General features: G+C 30.6%; 1 protein-coding gene across 2 annotated transcripts in view; it reads right to left on the bottom strand.

Annotated features, from left to right (window-relative positions):
* Positions 1-1761: 1761 nt before the first annotated feature.
* Positions 1762-14293, bottom strand: part of LOC143079953 (CD109 antigen-like) — a 29808-nt gene continuing 17276 nt past the window's right edge. For both annotated transcript variants that reach the window (XM_076255580.1, XM_076255581.1), the window contains exons 20-34: positions 13796-13913; positions 13359-13595; positions 12616-12747; positions 11790-11961; positions 11148-11336; positions 10515-10593; positions 9907-10081; positions 9287-9388; positions 8592-8772; positions 7411-7826; positions 6992-7054; positions 6264-6406; positions 5706-5880; positions 4984-5089; positions 1762-4267 (exon numbers count right to left, since the gene is read on the bottom strand). In XM_076255580.1, the coding sequence (XP_076111695.1) occupies positions 4080-4267; positions 4984-5089; positions 5706-5880; positions 6264-6406; positions 6992-7054; positions 7411-7826; positions 8592-8772; positions 9287-9388; positions 9907-10081; positions 10515-10593; positions 11148-11336; positions 11790-11961; positions 12616-12747; positions 13359-13595; positions 13796-13913 (2476 nt within the window). In that variant the 3' untranslated portion in view covers positions 1762-4079. The remainder of the gene's footprint in view (positions 4268-4983; positions 5090-5705; positions 5881-6263; positions 6407-6991; positions 7055-7410; positions 7827-8591; positions 8773-9286; positions 9389-9906; positions 10082-10514; positions 10594-11147; positions 11337-11789; positions 11962-12615; positions 12748-13358; positions 13596-13795; positions 13914-14293) is intronic.

Below are 14293 nucleotides of genomic sequence, written 5' to 3'. Positions count from 1 at the left end.
AGGTTGTCTGATTCATCTGAAAATTTCAGGGCAGATAGATCTTGACCTGATAAACAATATTACCCAACGTCAGATTTGCTCTAAATGCTTTGGTTTTTGAGTTATAAGTCAAAAACTGCATTTGACCCCTATGTTCTATTTTTAGCAATGGCGACCATGTTTGTTGATAGATCATAACTTCGGATACAATTTACAAACTAGATACCCTAAGGAACATGCAGTTAAAGTTTGGAAGTATTTGGCCCAGTAGTTTCAGAGGAGAAGATTTTTGTAAAAGATTACTAAGATTTACGAAAAATGGTTAAAAATTGACTATAAAGGGCAATAACTCCTAAAGGGGTCAACTGACCATTTCCGTCATGTTGACTCATTTGTAAATCTTACTTTGCTGAACATTATTGCTGTTTACAGTTTATCTCTATCTATAATAATATTCAAGATAATAACCAAAAACAGCAAAATTTCTTTAAAATTACCAATTCAGGGGCAGTAACCCAACAACAGGTTGTCTGATTCATCTGAAAATTTCAGGGCAGATAGATCTTGACCTGATAAACAATATTATTCCATGTCAGATTTGCTCTAAATGCTTTGGTTTTTGAGTTATAAGCCAAAAACTGCATTTGACCCCTATGTTCTATTTTTAGCAATGGCGACCATGTTTGTTGATAGATCACAACTTCGGATACAATTTACAAACTAGATACCCTAAGGAACATTCAGTTAAAGTTTGGAAGTATTTGGCCCAGTAGTTTCAGAGGAGAAGATTTTTGTAAAAGATTACTAAGATTTACGAAAAATGGTTAAAAATTGACTATAAAGGGCAATAACTCCTAAAGGGGTCAACTGACCATTTCCGTCATGTTGACTTATTTGTAAATCTTACTTTGCTGAACATTATTCCTGTTTACAGTTTATCTCTATCTATAATAATATTCAAGATAATAACCAAAAACAGCAAAATTTCCTTAAAATTACCAATTCAGGGGCAGCAACCCAACAACGGGTTGTCTGATTCATCTGAAAATTTCAGGGCAGATAGATCTTGACCTGATAAACAATATTACCCCATGTCAGATTTGCTCTAAATGCTTTGGTTTTTGAGTTATAAGCCAAAAACTGCATTTGACCCCTATGTTCTATTTTTAGCAATGGCGACCATGTTTGTTGATAGATCAAAACTTCGGATACAATTTATAAATTAGATACCCTAAGGAACATTCAGTTAAAGTTTGAAAGTATTTGGCCCAGTAGTTTCAGAGGAGAAGATTCTTGAAATAGTTTACGACGACAGACGACGACAGACGACGGACGACAGACGACAGACGACGGACGACGACGGACGCCAAGTGATGGCATAAGCTCACTTGTCCCTTCGGGACAGGTGAGCTAAAAATGAATTGAATTATACTGATTCAGCATTTCAATACAATCAGCCACTGCAAGACTAAAAGGGCCTGTAGATAACAGATTATGGAAGACAGCAGAGAAACATTCAAGCAAAAATTTAAGAGATCAGCATAATATTTTAATAATATTTTAAGAATATAAAGCAGGTGAATTCTCAGGCAATCACAGCATACAACAGCATACAATCAGAATTGGATTTCTTAGAACCTGCTAAAATTCTGACTTGTTTTAAGAAAAAAATGATTTACTTCTTTCAAATTGTGACTTGGATGGAGAGTTGTCTCATTGGTACTCATACCACATCCTCTTTTATCTGTATAAGCTTAGGCAATAAATAACAAACGAAACAAGTTCATCATTATTAAAATATTTATTTCCATTATATTAAGGAATGTTGATTAAATGTATAAAAACATCTTTTTTTATTACAATTTTACATATGTATAGTAATTACAAAAACTAGATTTACGTAAAAGGTTTAAAATAAAATCAATTAAATGTCATTTCTACAAATGAAAAATGTACAATATGGAATGTCATTTATTATGAAATTTCATTTTGCAAATGCTGATGTGTGATATGTCCTCAATATTTGCTATACAAATGTTAATATGGAAATTAAAGGATACAAATGTATGTTTCATCTCCATAAAAAATTATCCAGATTATGCTTTAATGTATTTTGACATGCCTTTTTGCATTTTTCAGAAATAAATTTATGCGAGGGAAACAGTAATATCAATATGCTATTAAACAAATGAAATTCTAATCTGGTAAACAAAAATGTATTACACATGTATGCCATTTCCATCTTTTATATGAATGTTTTTAACTTCTCTGTAACCTTTGTACTTGCATGGTTTTATGCGACATTAACTACACTAAACTTCTGGATAACGCTTTGTAAGGATAATGAAAGCACTCTGAAATTACAGCACATTTATACATCAGATATGAAGATATATATACATAGGGGAAAAGAACAAATATAATATGGCACTGAAAAGTGGTTTTTCATATTCTCAATGAAATAGAGATTTATTATACAGCAAAATCAATGTTTTTGGGTTTGTAATTCAAAATTTGCAGAAACCTTCATAATTTTGTACCAACTTACTCTTCTGATGTCATTACTTTTTTCCTGTCAACTTTCATTTTGTTCCAAAATTAACAAAATGAGGGATAACACACCACAAAAATTAAAGAGGATGTACATTTGTATCCTCTTATATTGTTGAAATTAAGACTGATCAGTGGATGTATTACTCAAATCAAGGCATGTGAATTCATTCATGAAATAGTCTTTTAGTAATCAATCTGTTTGTACCTTTGGTACCTTTTTTTTAAAGTTCAAATGATTAAAGGTTTAATATATACAAAATGATATCTACAATATATACAAAATGTGTAATCCTCAAACATAAATATATATATATGTTATTTGTAATCACTCAATCAGCACATATATGACAATTTAAATAGAAGAAGTTATGAATCAAACCAAAACAACATTGCTGCTTTTCTTACAATGACAGAAGTATTCAAGGTACAACCTTAGTAAAGAAAAAATGCCTTCTAAACAAGATCAACACTTCAGCAATGGAATTGTAGTCCCTGGTCAGGGGATGAATAATATTTTCTATAAAAGAGACCTTTAATATATAAAAATTTAAAATAATTTTGTGTCCAATAAAAGAATCCATTTTATAATTCATCAATATAGATATGCAGACAATGCCTCTCAATATTGGAATGTTAGGAATGTGGAAAAGATTCCATGCTAAAAAATCACTTTGATTATCATATTTTGTAAAGTAAATTCAAGTCAAAATTATAATATGAAATATATATAAAAGAAATGTAATGTGTTTCAATAATTTCAAAATAAATTCATTTAAAAAATATGATACAAAACTGCAAATGCTTGTAAAAAATGGAATGTCACAAGAATATGATATGTTTGATATCTATCACTAACCTTTAATTGATGAATGTAACATCATAAACAATCATGTAATGTAGTATTTGATTAAGGCGAAACAATTTATAATATGTACATCTTTTGGAATTCTAGATTTCCATATGTATATCTATTATCTTGGTTATACAAATTTCCCACGACTACAATTATATCTCTTACATGTATGTGCTCATTTAAAAAAACTTAGAGGACTACCATTTAACTCTGAAGAGGGGGGTTGAGGTCTATTTTCAAATATCCTAGAATACATATAAATTTACATTAAACACCCAAATTCATTATTCTTTTTTTATAATTTCACCTATGCAAGCAATAAAAAAGTTTAGCCAAAATTTCTCGGAAGCAGTTTTACCTGAGAATTATGAGTCTTGAATTAATAGCACAAATATAATAAAGACACAAATATAACAACCTTTGAATTTAAAAAAAAATCTTCCATTGCATAACATTTGGTATGAATCACAGGGTTAGTTTACAAATATATGATTTCAAATTATGTTTCATAAAGTCAACAAAAAGAAGTGTTCAATGAATTATAAGGAATGGACAGTTTGAGAAATGATGAATTCATATATGTACATAATGAAGTCCTTTTTGTATATTTTTATGCATAACAGTAATTTCTGAGATATATCAATATTAAAAAACAATAACAATGAGAAGACATTCTGTTACAGGACTGACACTGCTAAGTCACTCTTGATAGATAATGTTTTACAATGAATCCAAGGAAAAGTGTTATCGATGTAAATGTTGCCTTTATCACTGTTGCGACATTGAAGAATGGACAATATGGACACTGGTACGAACCACACACATAACAAATATTCAAGTTGAATAAATCATAAGTTGTGTAGAATCTTGTCCTATGCATTCCTGGAAAAGACAAAACAAAAAATTCATATGCATTATAATAGTGCTCAAAGAAAAAGTTTCAAGTCAACATTATATATATATATATATATATATATATACATGGTTACAAGGTGAAATATCTTCTCTAACTCTTCGTCAATTTATCCCTTCCGTGCCCATTGTATAACAAAATTTAATCAATGTGTGGTTCGTTTGATTTTAGTTCTTCATTGGTTAAAATCCGATTATGACGTCGAGTTTTCTTGCTTTCCTCTAAATTTCCTATTGTGACGGCATGAAAAAAGGTACCATGCCTGATGACGTCACATAGAAAGAACACATCTTTTTGCAGATCATTCGAAAAGAAGGAATACGTTTGCCTGCATATTGTTTAAAAATCATTAGAGAAACAAATTCTACCACCAAAACTCGATGCAGTGGTAGAATCTATATTTTATCAATATTGCTACAATCTATTATTATTGTACACAGAATTTAAGGATTTTGTATGTCCAGCATGCAATTTTCATCCCTATACTAATATTCAATCAATAGCTAAAATTACTAAAAATTTGACTAAAACAAGCAAAAAGAATAAACTTCTAGTGCATCTTTTTGTCTCTGGTGGAGAGTTGTCTCATTAGCAATCATACCATATCTTTTTATCTTTATTTGACAGGTGATCAGTTGATGGCACACAAACTGGTTTATCTAGTAGTAATTTAAAAAGTACATACCTGGTTCATAGTAATCGTATACTCTCATCCTATTCTGAATAGTCATGTTAGCTACAGGGTACCATCTGTACGCATCAAACTTCACACAAGTCTTACTGTTATCCAGCTGAAAATTTAGTAAAAATTCATTAAGCATGACTTCTTCATGCATGCTGATTTTCTCAACAAATTCATATATATATATATATTCACTCATGCCTAGTGCAACTTTTTTACTTATTTTTCAGTTTTAGGAACAATCCATTTAATGTTTAACATGTTTTGTTCGTTATCGTTCTTTGCCTCTTAATCTTTTTTATTTTTGGCCATTAGGTTATTTTTTTTACTTATGATTTTCCAATTGCCCCCCTGCCCCAATGTTTTCTTCTCTCTTTTTTTCCAATAAAGAATTAAATATTCTATACTTTTCAATTTCCGTCAAATTTAACTGATTAATTCACCTGAACTAACATTCAATATATTTTAATTGACCCGATTAAAACTAAATTTAAATTTGAAAATATGTCAGGAATCCAATTGCATAAATTTCAATAAGCTCTTCTTCTTTCTTTACCTCAGCCTATTACCTATTTATCAAAATTAGTTTTTGAAATCAGACCCTATTTTACTGAATATCCTATAAAAGTTAAACCTATTAATCGATTCAATATTCCAAATGGTCTGAAGACATGAACTTCAATTCAATATACTGCTAAACATTTTTTTCTTTTTCAAATACTTACATAACTAAAATACAGGACGACTTTCCTGGCATAGTACTCTGCTCTCTTCAGATTAGCAGGTACTCCTTGTCGTACTATATTCCTCAGGGTATGATTCATCACAACATAACCAGAGGGTACGTCTATCTCTAACACACTTAGTCCAGCTTGTTTACTTCTGGTTTGATACACCCAACTATAACAGACAATTAAAATGTCATCTATTGGCAATTTTTTTTTATTATCAAAAACATGACAAAAATTATACAGAAAATATAATCTTTCTTTAAAATTTATTTTTTCTATACCAACAAAAACAAATGAATCCATAGAGAAAAACATAGGAAGGAGAAGCACTATTGCAAATGGAGCTACGTACATCATTCTGGAAAATAAAGGGATAACTACCACAACTGAAAAGCATATTTTATTTAGTTTAAGTTATATCAAATATAATAAAATTGATTAGAATACAACTGTGTTTTTAGTTTCACTAGTCTTTTCACCTTATAGTTTTAGCATTTGTGTTACATGTTTTATTGGACCTCTCTCTCTTTGCTCTAACAAAAGGTAGCATACCTGACACAAGGATGAAGAGTCAAGATAGAATTATTCCTGCCACTAAATTTGGGTTCATCATCCAGATAGAGATCGTAGAATGTTTGAAAGTCAACTGTTTCCCGAACTTTCTCTTCCCATTCTACATTTACTGTTGTTGTCAGCTAAACAAAATAATTTAAAAATGTGAATTAAAAACTTTTTTGCTGTCAGTCAGACAATAAGTAAAACTTATCATATTGGTTGCATTGAGATACTGTGATTTCCAAGTCAAGTAAAAACTAATAATTTCACATGAAATAATTGTGTAATTTCACTTCTGACAAAGGTCGTGTCAAGACGGTGTCAATGATGTTGATCCAAAACATAGAGAAAATATGAAGAATGAGATACTTCCTTGCACTTTTTACGTTATTTGATACAACAAAATTTGTTTGTTACATATTTGTTTTTCCTTCATTTTTTTACATAAATAAGGCCGTTAGTTTTCTCGTTTGAATTGTTTTACATTGTCTTATCGGGGCCTTTTATAGCTGACTATGCGGTATGAGCTTTGCTCATTGTTGAAGGCCGTACGGTGACCTATAGTTGTTAATGTCTGTGTCATTTTGGTCTTTTGTGGATAGTTGTCTCATTGGCAATCATACCACATCTTCTTTTTTATATTATCAAGTTTCAATAGACATTTTTTGAGCTCTGATATTCATTTGTGGAAAAAATTCAAAAAAATGAAATATATATCAACAAACCTGCAACATAGCTCTCCCAATACCTAAAGCAGTGACTGAGGCTTGACCATATACATTAGGAATCTGGAAAATGCAAAATTGTGGTAAAATCAGAATTTAATCAAACATCAACTTATATCACATGGAAAAGACCAATAGCAAAAAATTATCATCATTATTAAAGTATCATGGCTGTAGAAATGTTCTTTTTGATGTATTGGTAAAATGTTTTACATACACTCATATTGCAAAATAATCGAAAACAAAAATAAAGCCTAAATTTGTATATTTGTTTACCAATAAGTGAAGCCTAAATTTTGATTTTTTTAACATTAGCATATAAAATGTGTATTTAATCAAATTATTTTAACATAGTGGTACCATAAATAAGCCAAAATTAAATCTTTTAAACATTGGGATATAAAATGTGTATATCTTACCGATGCCTGTTGTGTATTGGTATAATTATCCTTCAGTAGATACAGGTATTTCATCCAGCCATGAGTAGCAGACGACTGCAGCTGTATTTGCATGTTGAATACATTTCTGTTTGGATCAATCCTGGTGAATTCACTCAGTGCTTCCATAGCAACCAGTGTGTCCTGAGTGGATGCAAAAGCACCAAAATAATTCCTCATAAACTGAAGCCACCTCATCATGGAGTCACGTTCCTGCTTAGTGTTACTGGACTGTTGATTTTTTTCATGATTCATGTAAGCCAACAAAGCATAGGCAGTACTCTGAACAGCATATCCATCATTAACCAGAGGCAGTCTGGGTAGAAGGTATCGGACTGTGTTTATAAAGGTGGATGGATTGTCACGGACTACATCGTCAGCAAAATAGGTTTCTTTACCTGAAAATACATTTGTGTGATGATTATTATGGATTTGACAAAATTCTCTTTCATCATTTTCAATTTCCATAATAATAATAGTTTAATCATGTTGTTCTTGGGGCATATTGATGTTTCTTTTGCTGATAATTTACAAATCAGAAATTTTATTACACAAAAAAAATTCAGCTGTACTGCTCAAGAAAAGACTTTTCATGTTGAGCTTTTTACGGTTAACTATATAGTATGGGTTTTTCTCATTGTTGAAGGCTGAATCGTTACCTATAGTTGCTTACTTCCACTTCATTTGAACTTTTGTAGATAGTTGTCTCATATGGCAATCATACCACATCTCCTCATTTTTACAAAGTAATTAATCAGGAATCATGTTACAAAAAATAATTCCTAATTTACAAGTAAAGTAACCAATCAGAAATCAATTTTCATAAAAAGAATTCTAACCCTATACTGTACAAAAGAGAGATGAAAGATACCACAGTTAAACTCATAAATCGAAAATTAACTGACAACGCCATGGCTAAAAATGAAAGACAAACAATAGTACACATGACACAACATAGAAAACTAAAGAATAAACAACATGAACCCCACCAAAAACTAGGGGTGATCTCAGGTGCTCTGGAAGGGTAAGCAGATCCTGCTCCACCCGTCGTGTTGCTTATGTGATAACAAATCCGGTAAATAGTCTAATTCGGTAGGTTACAAGTAACTAATCAGTAATAATGTTAACAAAAATAATGTCATTCCTACTGTATATGTATTTACCTGATCGCTTTTGATCCATCAGTTTATTATATAACGTCTGACTGTTTTGTTGACTCAGAGACAGTGCATAAGCTGATATTGCCATATGAAATACTTCCTGGGATTCACCAATTTCTGTCGCTCTCTTGGACAAATACTCTGATGCTCTTTGTGCTGCCTTTGTTATACAACTCTGGGCATCCTAAATTAAAATCATATTCAATATGTTAAATTACTATTGGTTAAACCAAACATATTCTGTTTCTGATATATTGAAGCTAATTTGACCTTTTTTATATGTCAACAATTATGTGATACAGTGTTTTGATTCAATCACAATTCTTACTCAATATTTTTTCAATCAGTATCAGTATTTTTAATTGTTACGATATTTCACATATATCTTTTTACAGGTTGACTTAATTCTATTGATCTCAAAATGAGCAATACAGACTGAAATTTATGTTTCATGTTAGATTATGTTCAATTTTATTGAAATTTGGTCAAAGCTATGAAACTGGGAGTTACTGTGTTGGAAGAAAAACTGTGGATGAAAAAACAACTGCAGTATATCATAGTACGTCATTTATTGAGGAGTGAATAAAAACTAATCTGGAGCATACTTAATAACTAAGACTTACCCCTGAAGCAGTACCTCATTTATTGAGGAGTGAATAAAAACTAAATCTGGAGCATACTTAATAACTAAGACTTACCCCTGAAGCATCCTTCAATTTATAAAGTGCAATAAGAACATAAGATGTTAAGGGTACTGGATGTCCCATCAACTGTTGGGTTTGCATCTCTTTAAGATGTCCCTATAATAAAACAAAATCTATAGTAAGTAAAATCATACATTTATCAAACAGACATCTCAAAACATATAGTTTGTTACTCCCATTATTATTTCTTATATAGTTTTGAATAAATGCACTGTGTTTTTACATTCAACTCTCATATTATGTATATTTTTCTAAATATGAGTCTTAAACAAAGCATCTGTATTGTTTGTTGTTAAAATTATTTCTATTAAGTTCAGTTTCTCCATATTCTATAGGATTCAATAATTACCAGACATGTAAAAAATCCAGAGACAAAATTCTTAACTTTTAAAATGCAAGTTCACAGACCTTATTTCATCACTAACTTTGAATTTTTATACAGTATCTTATGAGAAATGCTAAAAATGATTGCTATGCAGCAGCAGAATGTCACTGTTACCTAGTTGATTAGTTTTTTTTATCTGTAATGCCACTTTCAGAAGACAGATGAAAAGTTTCCAACATTTCGTCCCTCCCTCAAAGTGTGGTAGGAGACGATGAATTATACAACTTACATAAGTTCTGTCATAAATAGGAGCTTTGCTTTCCATAAATTCCCCAGTGACATTGTTCTGTTGACTACAGAGATACAAAGCTATCTTGTTCAATAACTCAATAGGGATAAACATGTCTTTCTCCCACTCTCCAAATCGAGCTTCCTGAAACGTTTTGGCAACAAATGCAGTCAACCTGTAAACAGATATATATCAAATATTGTAGAATTTCAAGATTCTGATACTATGTAGAAAATTTGTTAGCCAATAAATTATATGAAATATGCATTCATCCAAAATTTGCATTTTCCAAGAATAATGCCATAAAAGAATGTTGACCAATTTTATACACCTCTTTTTAAAGTATTTCAAACAGATTTTAAAGACAATGTTTTATACTAAATAAAAATCAGGCTGTAATTTCAGAATTAAATCATTATCATTGGTGGATCCAGGGGGGGTTCCGGTGGTTGGAACCCCCCTTTTTTTGCCGATCAAAGCATTTGAATGGGGACATATAGTTGGAACACTCTGAACTATCAATCCCCATTTTTTTAAATTTCATTTTCATACAAACTATCATCCTTAATTCATTACATGTTAATGTTGTTCAAACAGACTAAACCTACCATATGCTAGGAGCCTCATCATCCCTAAACATACTAAATGATCCATCGTCATTCATGTAACTCAGCTGTCTCTGTAGGGCTAAAACAAAACAAATTTTACAATCATCATATGTTAAACAAGCCTTTAAATTTAAATACTGGCTTTAGAAGCTCTTGTCACAAAAACAAATCATAAGTTAAGTGTTCCAGTAGAGTGTTTACTGTAGTAAAATAAAAGTACAGTCGAACAAAATAGGTAAATTTCAGGTTTCCTGTTCATCCCTCACTCAGATCCTATCCTTAAATTTTTGGTGTGATTTTCTTTACCAAAATATTTCTAATTTAAATCAGTTGTTGCATAAGTCACTTACTTTGTCATAATTTGTTAGAGAATTGATTGCAACCACGTTAATTATTATCACTATTTATAATGGTGTGTTTTTTTGTGTTTTTTGGCACAGTTTTTTTAATTACAATTCCATCATTGCATCTTTGAATTTCACCATATATAATTCTTTTTAAAAGTTTTAACTTTTTGCCACAAACTGAACAAATTTATTCAGTTTTTGGACGGCATTTATTGATAAAACACTATGACGTCACTTTATAATAATTGTCTTATTGCATGGTGCAACACTAGTTTAATGGTCTTACCAATATTCATATATCCAAGTGTCCTTCTCAAGATGTCATTTGGTAGCTGCTGGTTATTTTTCTTAAACTTGAGAGTTATAAGATTGTATGCAAAGTTAAACATGTTCATTTCACCACCACCATATGGCCTGCGCATGATGTCTTCTGCTGTAGGGAACTGGGTGAAAAAACCTGGGGTTACAACATCACCTGCATAACAAAGAATTCAAAATAATAATAGGCAATTTTAACCGAAAAAACAATTATTTGCATGAACAAAAGATTTTAAATATTGTTTGAATAAAGTGTGTGTCTTAATGTTCAAAATCAAGTACAATGCAATGTTCATATCAATATAGCATAAAAATGTTCTCTATCTGAATATGCATTTAATTTGCCACGTTATGTAAAACAGCCATCCATCATTATTATTTTTGTTAATTTGTGTTCTTCATAGTGCTGATGGGAGAGTTGTCTCTTTGGCAATCATACCACATCTTCTTACTTTTACATTTATCGTCTTATCAACCTTGACGCAGTATTTCTGTCTATTCAAGCAATAATCAAAATTGTTCCATGTTGAAAAAAATTTCACTTCTGATTTAATCTAATTCACATTTCTAAAAATGCTGTATTTTATACTACACAATGTGGTAAACTTACCAAAGCATGTCAGTACAGCTTTCTCTGACCCAGGAACATACAAATGTTCTCTAACTTCAGGTTCTATAAACTTGTCAGAAACATTTACTTTCAATTCTGGGATTTTGATAGAACTGTATCTAATCAAATCAATCAAATATGGGGTGTGATAATAATTCTCTACACCGTCAGCCTGTAAAAAAATCATATTAAAATTTTTAATAAAACATATTTGACTTATTATATTATTAATTCCTTGAGTGACAAGTACAGTTTATTTACCAACATATAAGACATACTAAGCAACTAAAATAATCTGATTCATGCTTTCATTTTTTAATTCTATTAGATTTCAATAGTACATAAATTGAAGATTTATGAACACAATGACTTTTAGAAGGAGATGTTAACAATGCAAGCTTTCCTCTTGTAATGTAGTAAGTATGGCTTATACTCAGCTGCTATCCTAAATGGCTAATGTATCACAAAATTTATCCAAAAAAATGTTATCAAATTAATTTGTTTCAAACTTTTTTTGAACTTGAATAAACTTACTTTTTTTTTATCATGAATAAACTTACTTTTTTTAACATGATTAAACTTACATTTTTTAAATGAATAAACTTACTTTTTTCACATGAATAAACCTACTTATTTTAACATGAATAAACTTTACTTTTTTAACCTGAATAAACTTACTTTTTTAACATGAATAAACACACTTTTTTAACCTGAATAAACTTACCTTTTTAATAAAATTACTTTTTTTAACATGAATAAACTTACTTTTTTTTTACATGAATAAACTTATTTTTTTAAAACATGAATAAACTTTTACAGTACTTACCTTAACATAAATAGTCTTATGGAAGAAATCTCTATCCATAAATGACCAGCATTCTAAAGAGATGTTGAAGCTGCCCATCACAATGTTTGGCATAATTGGCATAAAAATATCCTTTGAAGTTCCAGGTTCCAACTAAAAAAAAAGAATATTAATTAGTTTGATCTCAAATTGTCTTGTAAGTTTTTATCAAGATCAATTACCACCAAAACCCTTAACATTTTAGCCATTTGTTTGGCAAAGATCAATTCTACTCTATCATATAAAAAATAATTCCAGCTTTATCTGTGAATTTGACTAAAAGTAAAACAAAAGTTAAAATTTCATATTCATATTCATTAATATTATATTTTACTGACACACAAGAACTGTTGATCATTGATTAATGGATATTTTTTGCAGCAAAGCAGCGTCATTCATAAATTGTCCCTAGCCAGAAACCTTGTGGATGTCTGATGTGTCTTAATGTTGCTCTCTAGATGTTATTTAGACATTTGTGTAATTGTGTTGTTGTTTCACTGAAGAAAACCTCAAATATTCTTCAATTCAAACTCATCCTCATAGAAAAGGGAATAACTCTTATGTCACAAATTTACAAAGTTCTAATACAAATCAATTTGTAGTAATTTAAAAGATGATGTATTGCTAACATCTAGTCATTAGGTTTCTGGTGGATAGTTTTCTCATTGGCAATCATATCATAGCTTCTTTATTCTTACATATTGTAATTTTTATAAGTAACTTACAAATACGATAGTCTGATGATCTCCAGGGTGCCGCAGTGGATTTCTGGAATCAACATATCCTTCATCACCAACAAGCAATGAATCGTAGTGTGGAGATCCTTTCATTGTCACTAAAATTTCAATGAAATTATCACCAGGCCAGTAGTTGAATACTGTTACCCTTACACCAACATGCTCACCACGGACCACAATATCTGGGGCTTCTACTATCATGTACATAAATCTAGTGGCATCATACTGAAAATTAAATTGAAGAAATCAGAAATAAGTGTTATATTGAAATATTAGTTAACACCTTTTCCTAACCATTAAGTTATTTGGCTATTTAAAAAATTATATTTGCAAATTGTTACATCTAAATAAGAAGCTCATTGTCAAACCAGTGTCTGCTTTATCCAAAAATTCCAAATTATGCAATGGTTTATTTCAATACTTACCCTTATAGGTTTGCTCATAACTCCCAGTCCTAAGCTCCTACTAACAGCAATACCATTTATCATCCAGGTTAGAGGGTATTTTGGAGGGTGGACCCTGAACTGCACTTTCCTGTCTGGTCTGGAAAATACATTACACATATGTTAAGAGCCAGGAACTTATCATAAAGAATGTCAATGTTAAAAGGGTTATATTGGCATTTATCATATACTTAGCATTGATATGATAGCTTTTACATATGTATAATGAACGGAAGTACACAAGCCATAATTTCCCATCAGGCTGATAACCCATATAAGGGGCATCTCGTGCACAAAACCCATAATAGTGCCTCTCGTGCAAGTTACTTCTGGTATTTCCGGTATCGTATGTTTACTTTTCCATTGTGATGTCAGATGTATTTTTATGATGACATCAAAATTTACTGGAACTTTTTGATGTCCAGTTACATGTAAGACGTTCAAATAGCGATAAGGTGTATTGGATCCAGTGGTAATTCT

The sequence above is a fragment of the Mytilus galloprovincialis genome, chromosome 6 (genome assembly GCF_965363235.1).
Source record: "Mytilus galloprovincialis chromosome 6, xbMytGall1.hap1.1, whole genome shotgun sequence".
Taxonomy (NCBI): domain Eukaryota; kingdom Metazoa; phylum Mollusca; class Bivalvia; order Mytilida; family Mytilidae; genus Mytilus; species Mytilus galloprovincialis.
Note: the sequence above shows the minus strand (reverse complement) of the source record. Positions and strands in the feature narration are given on the sequence as shown.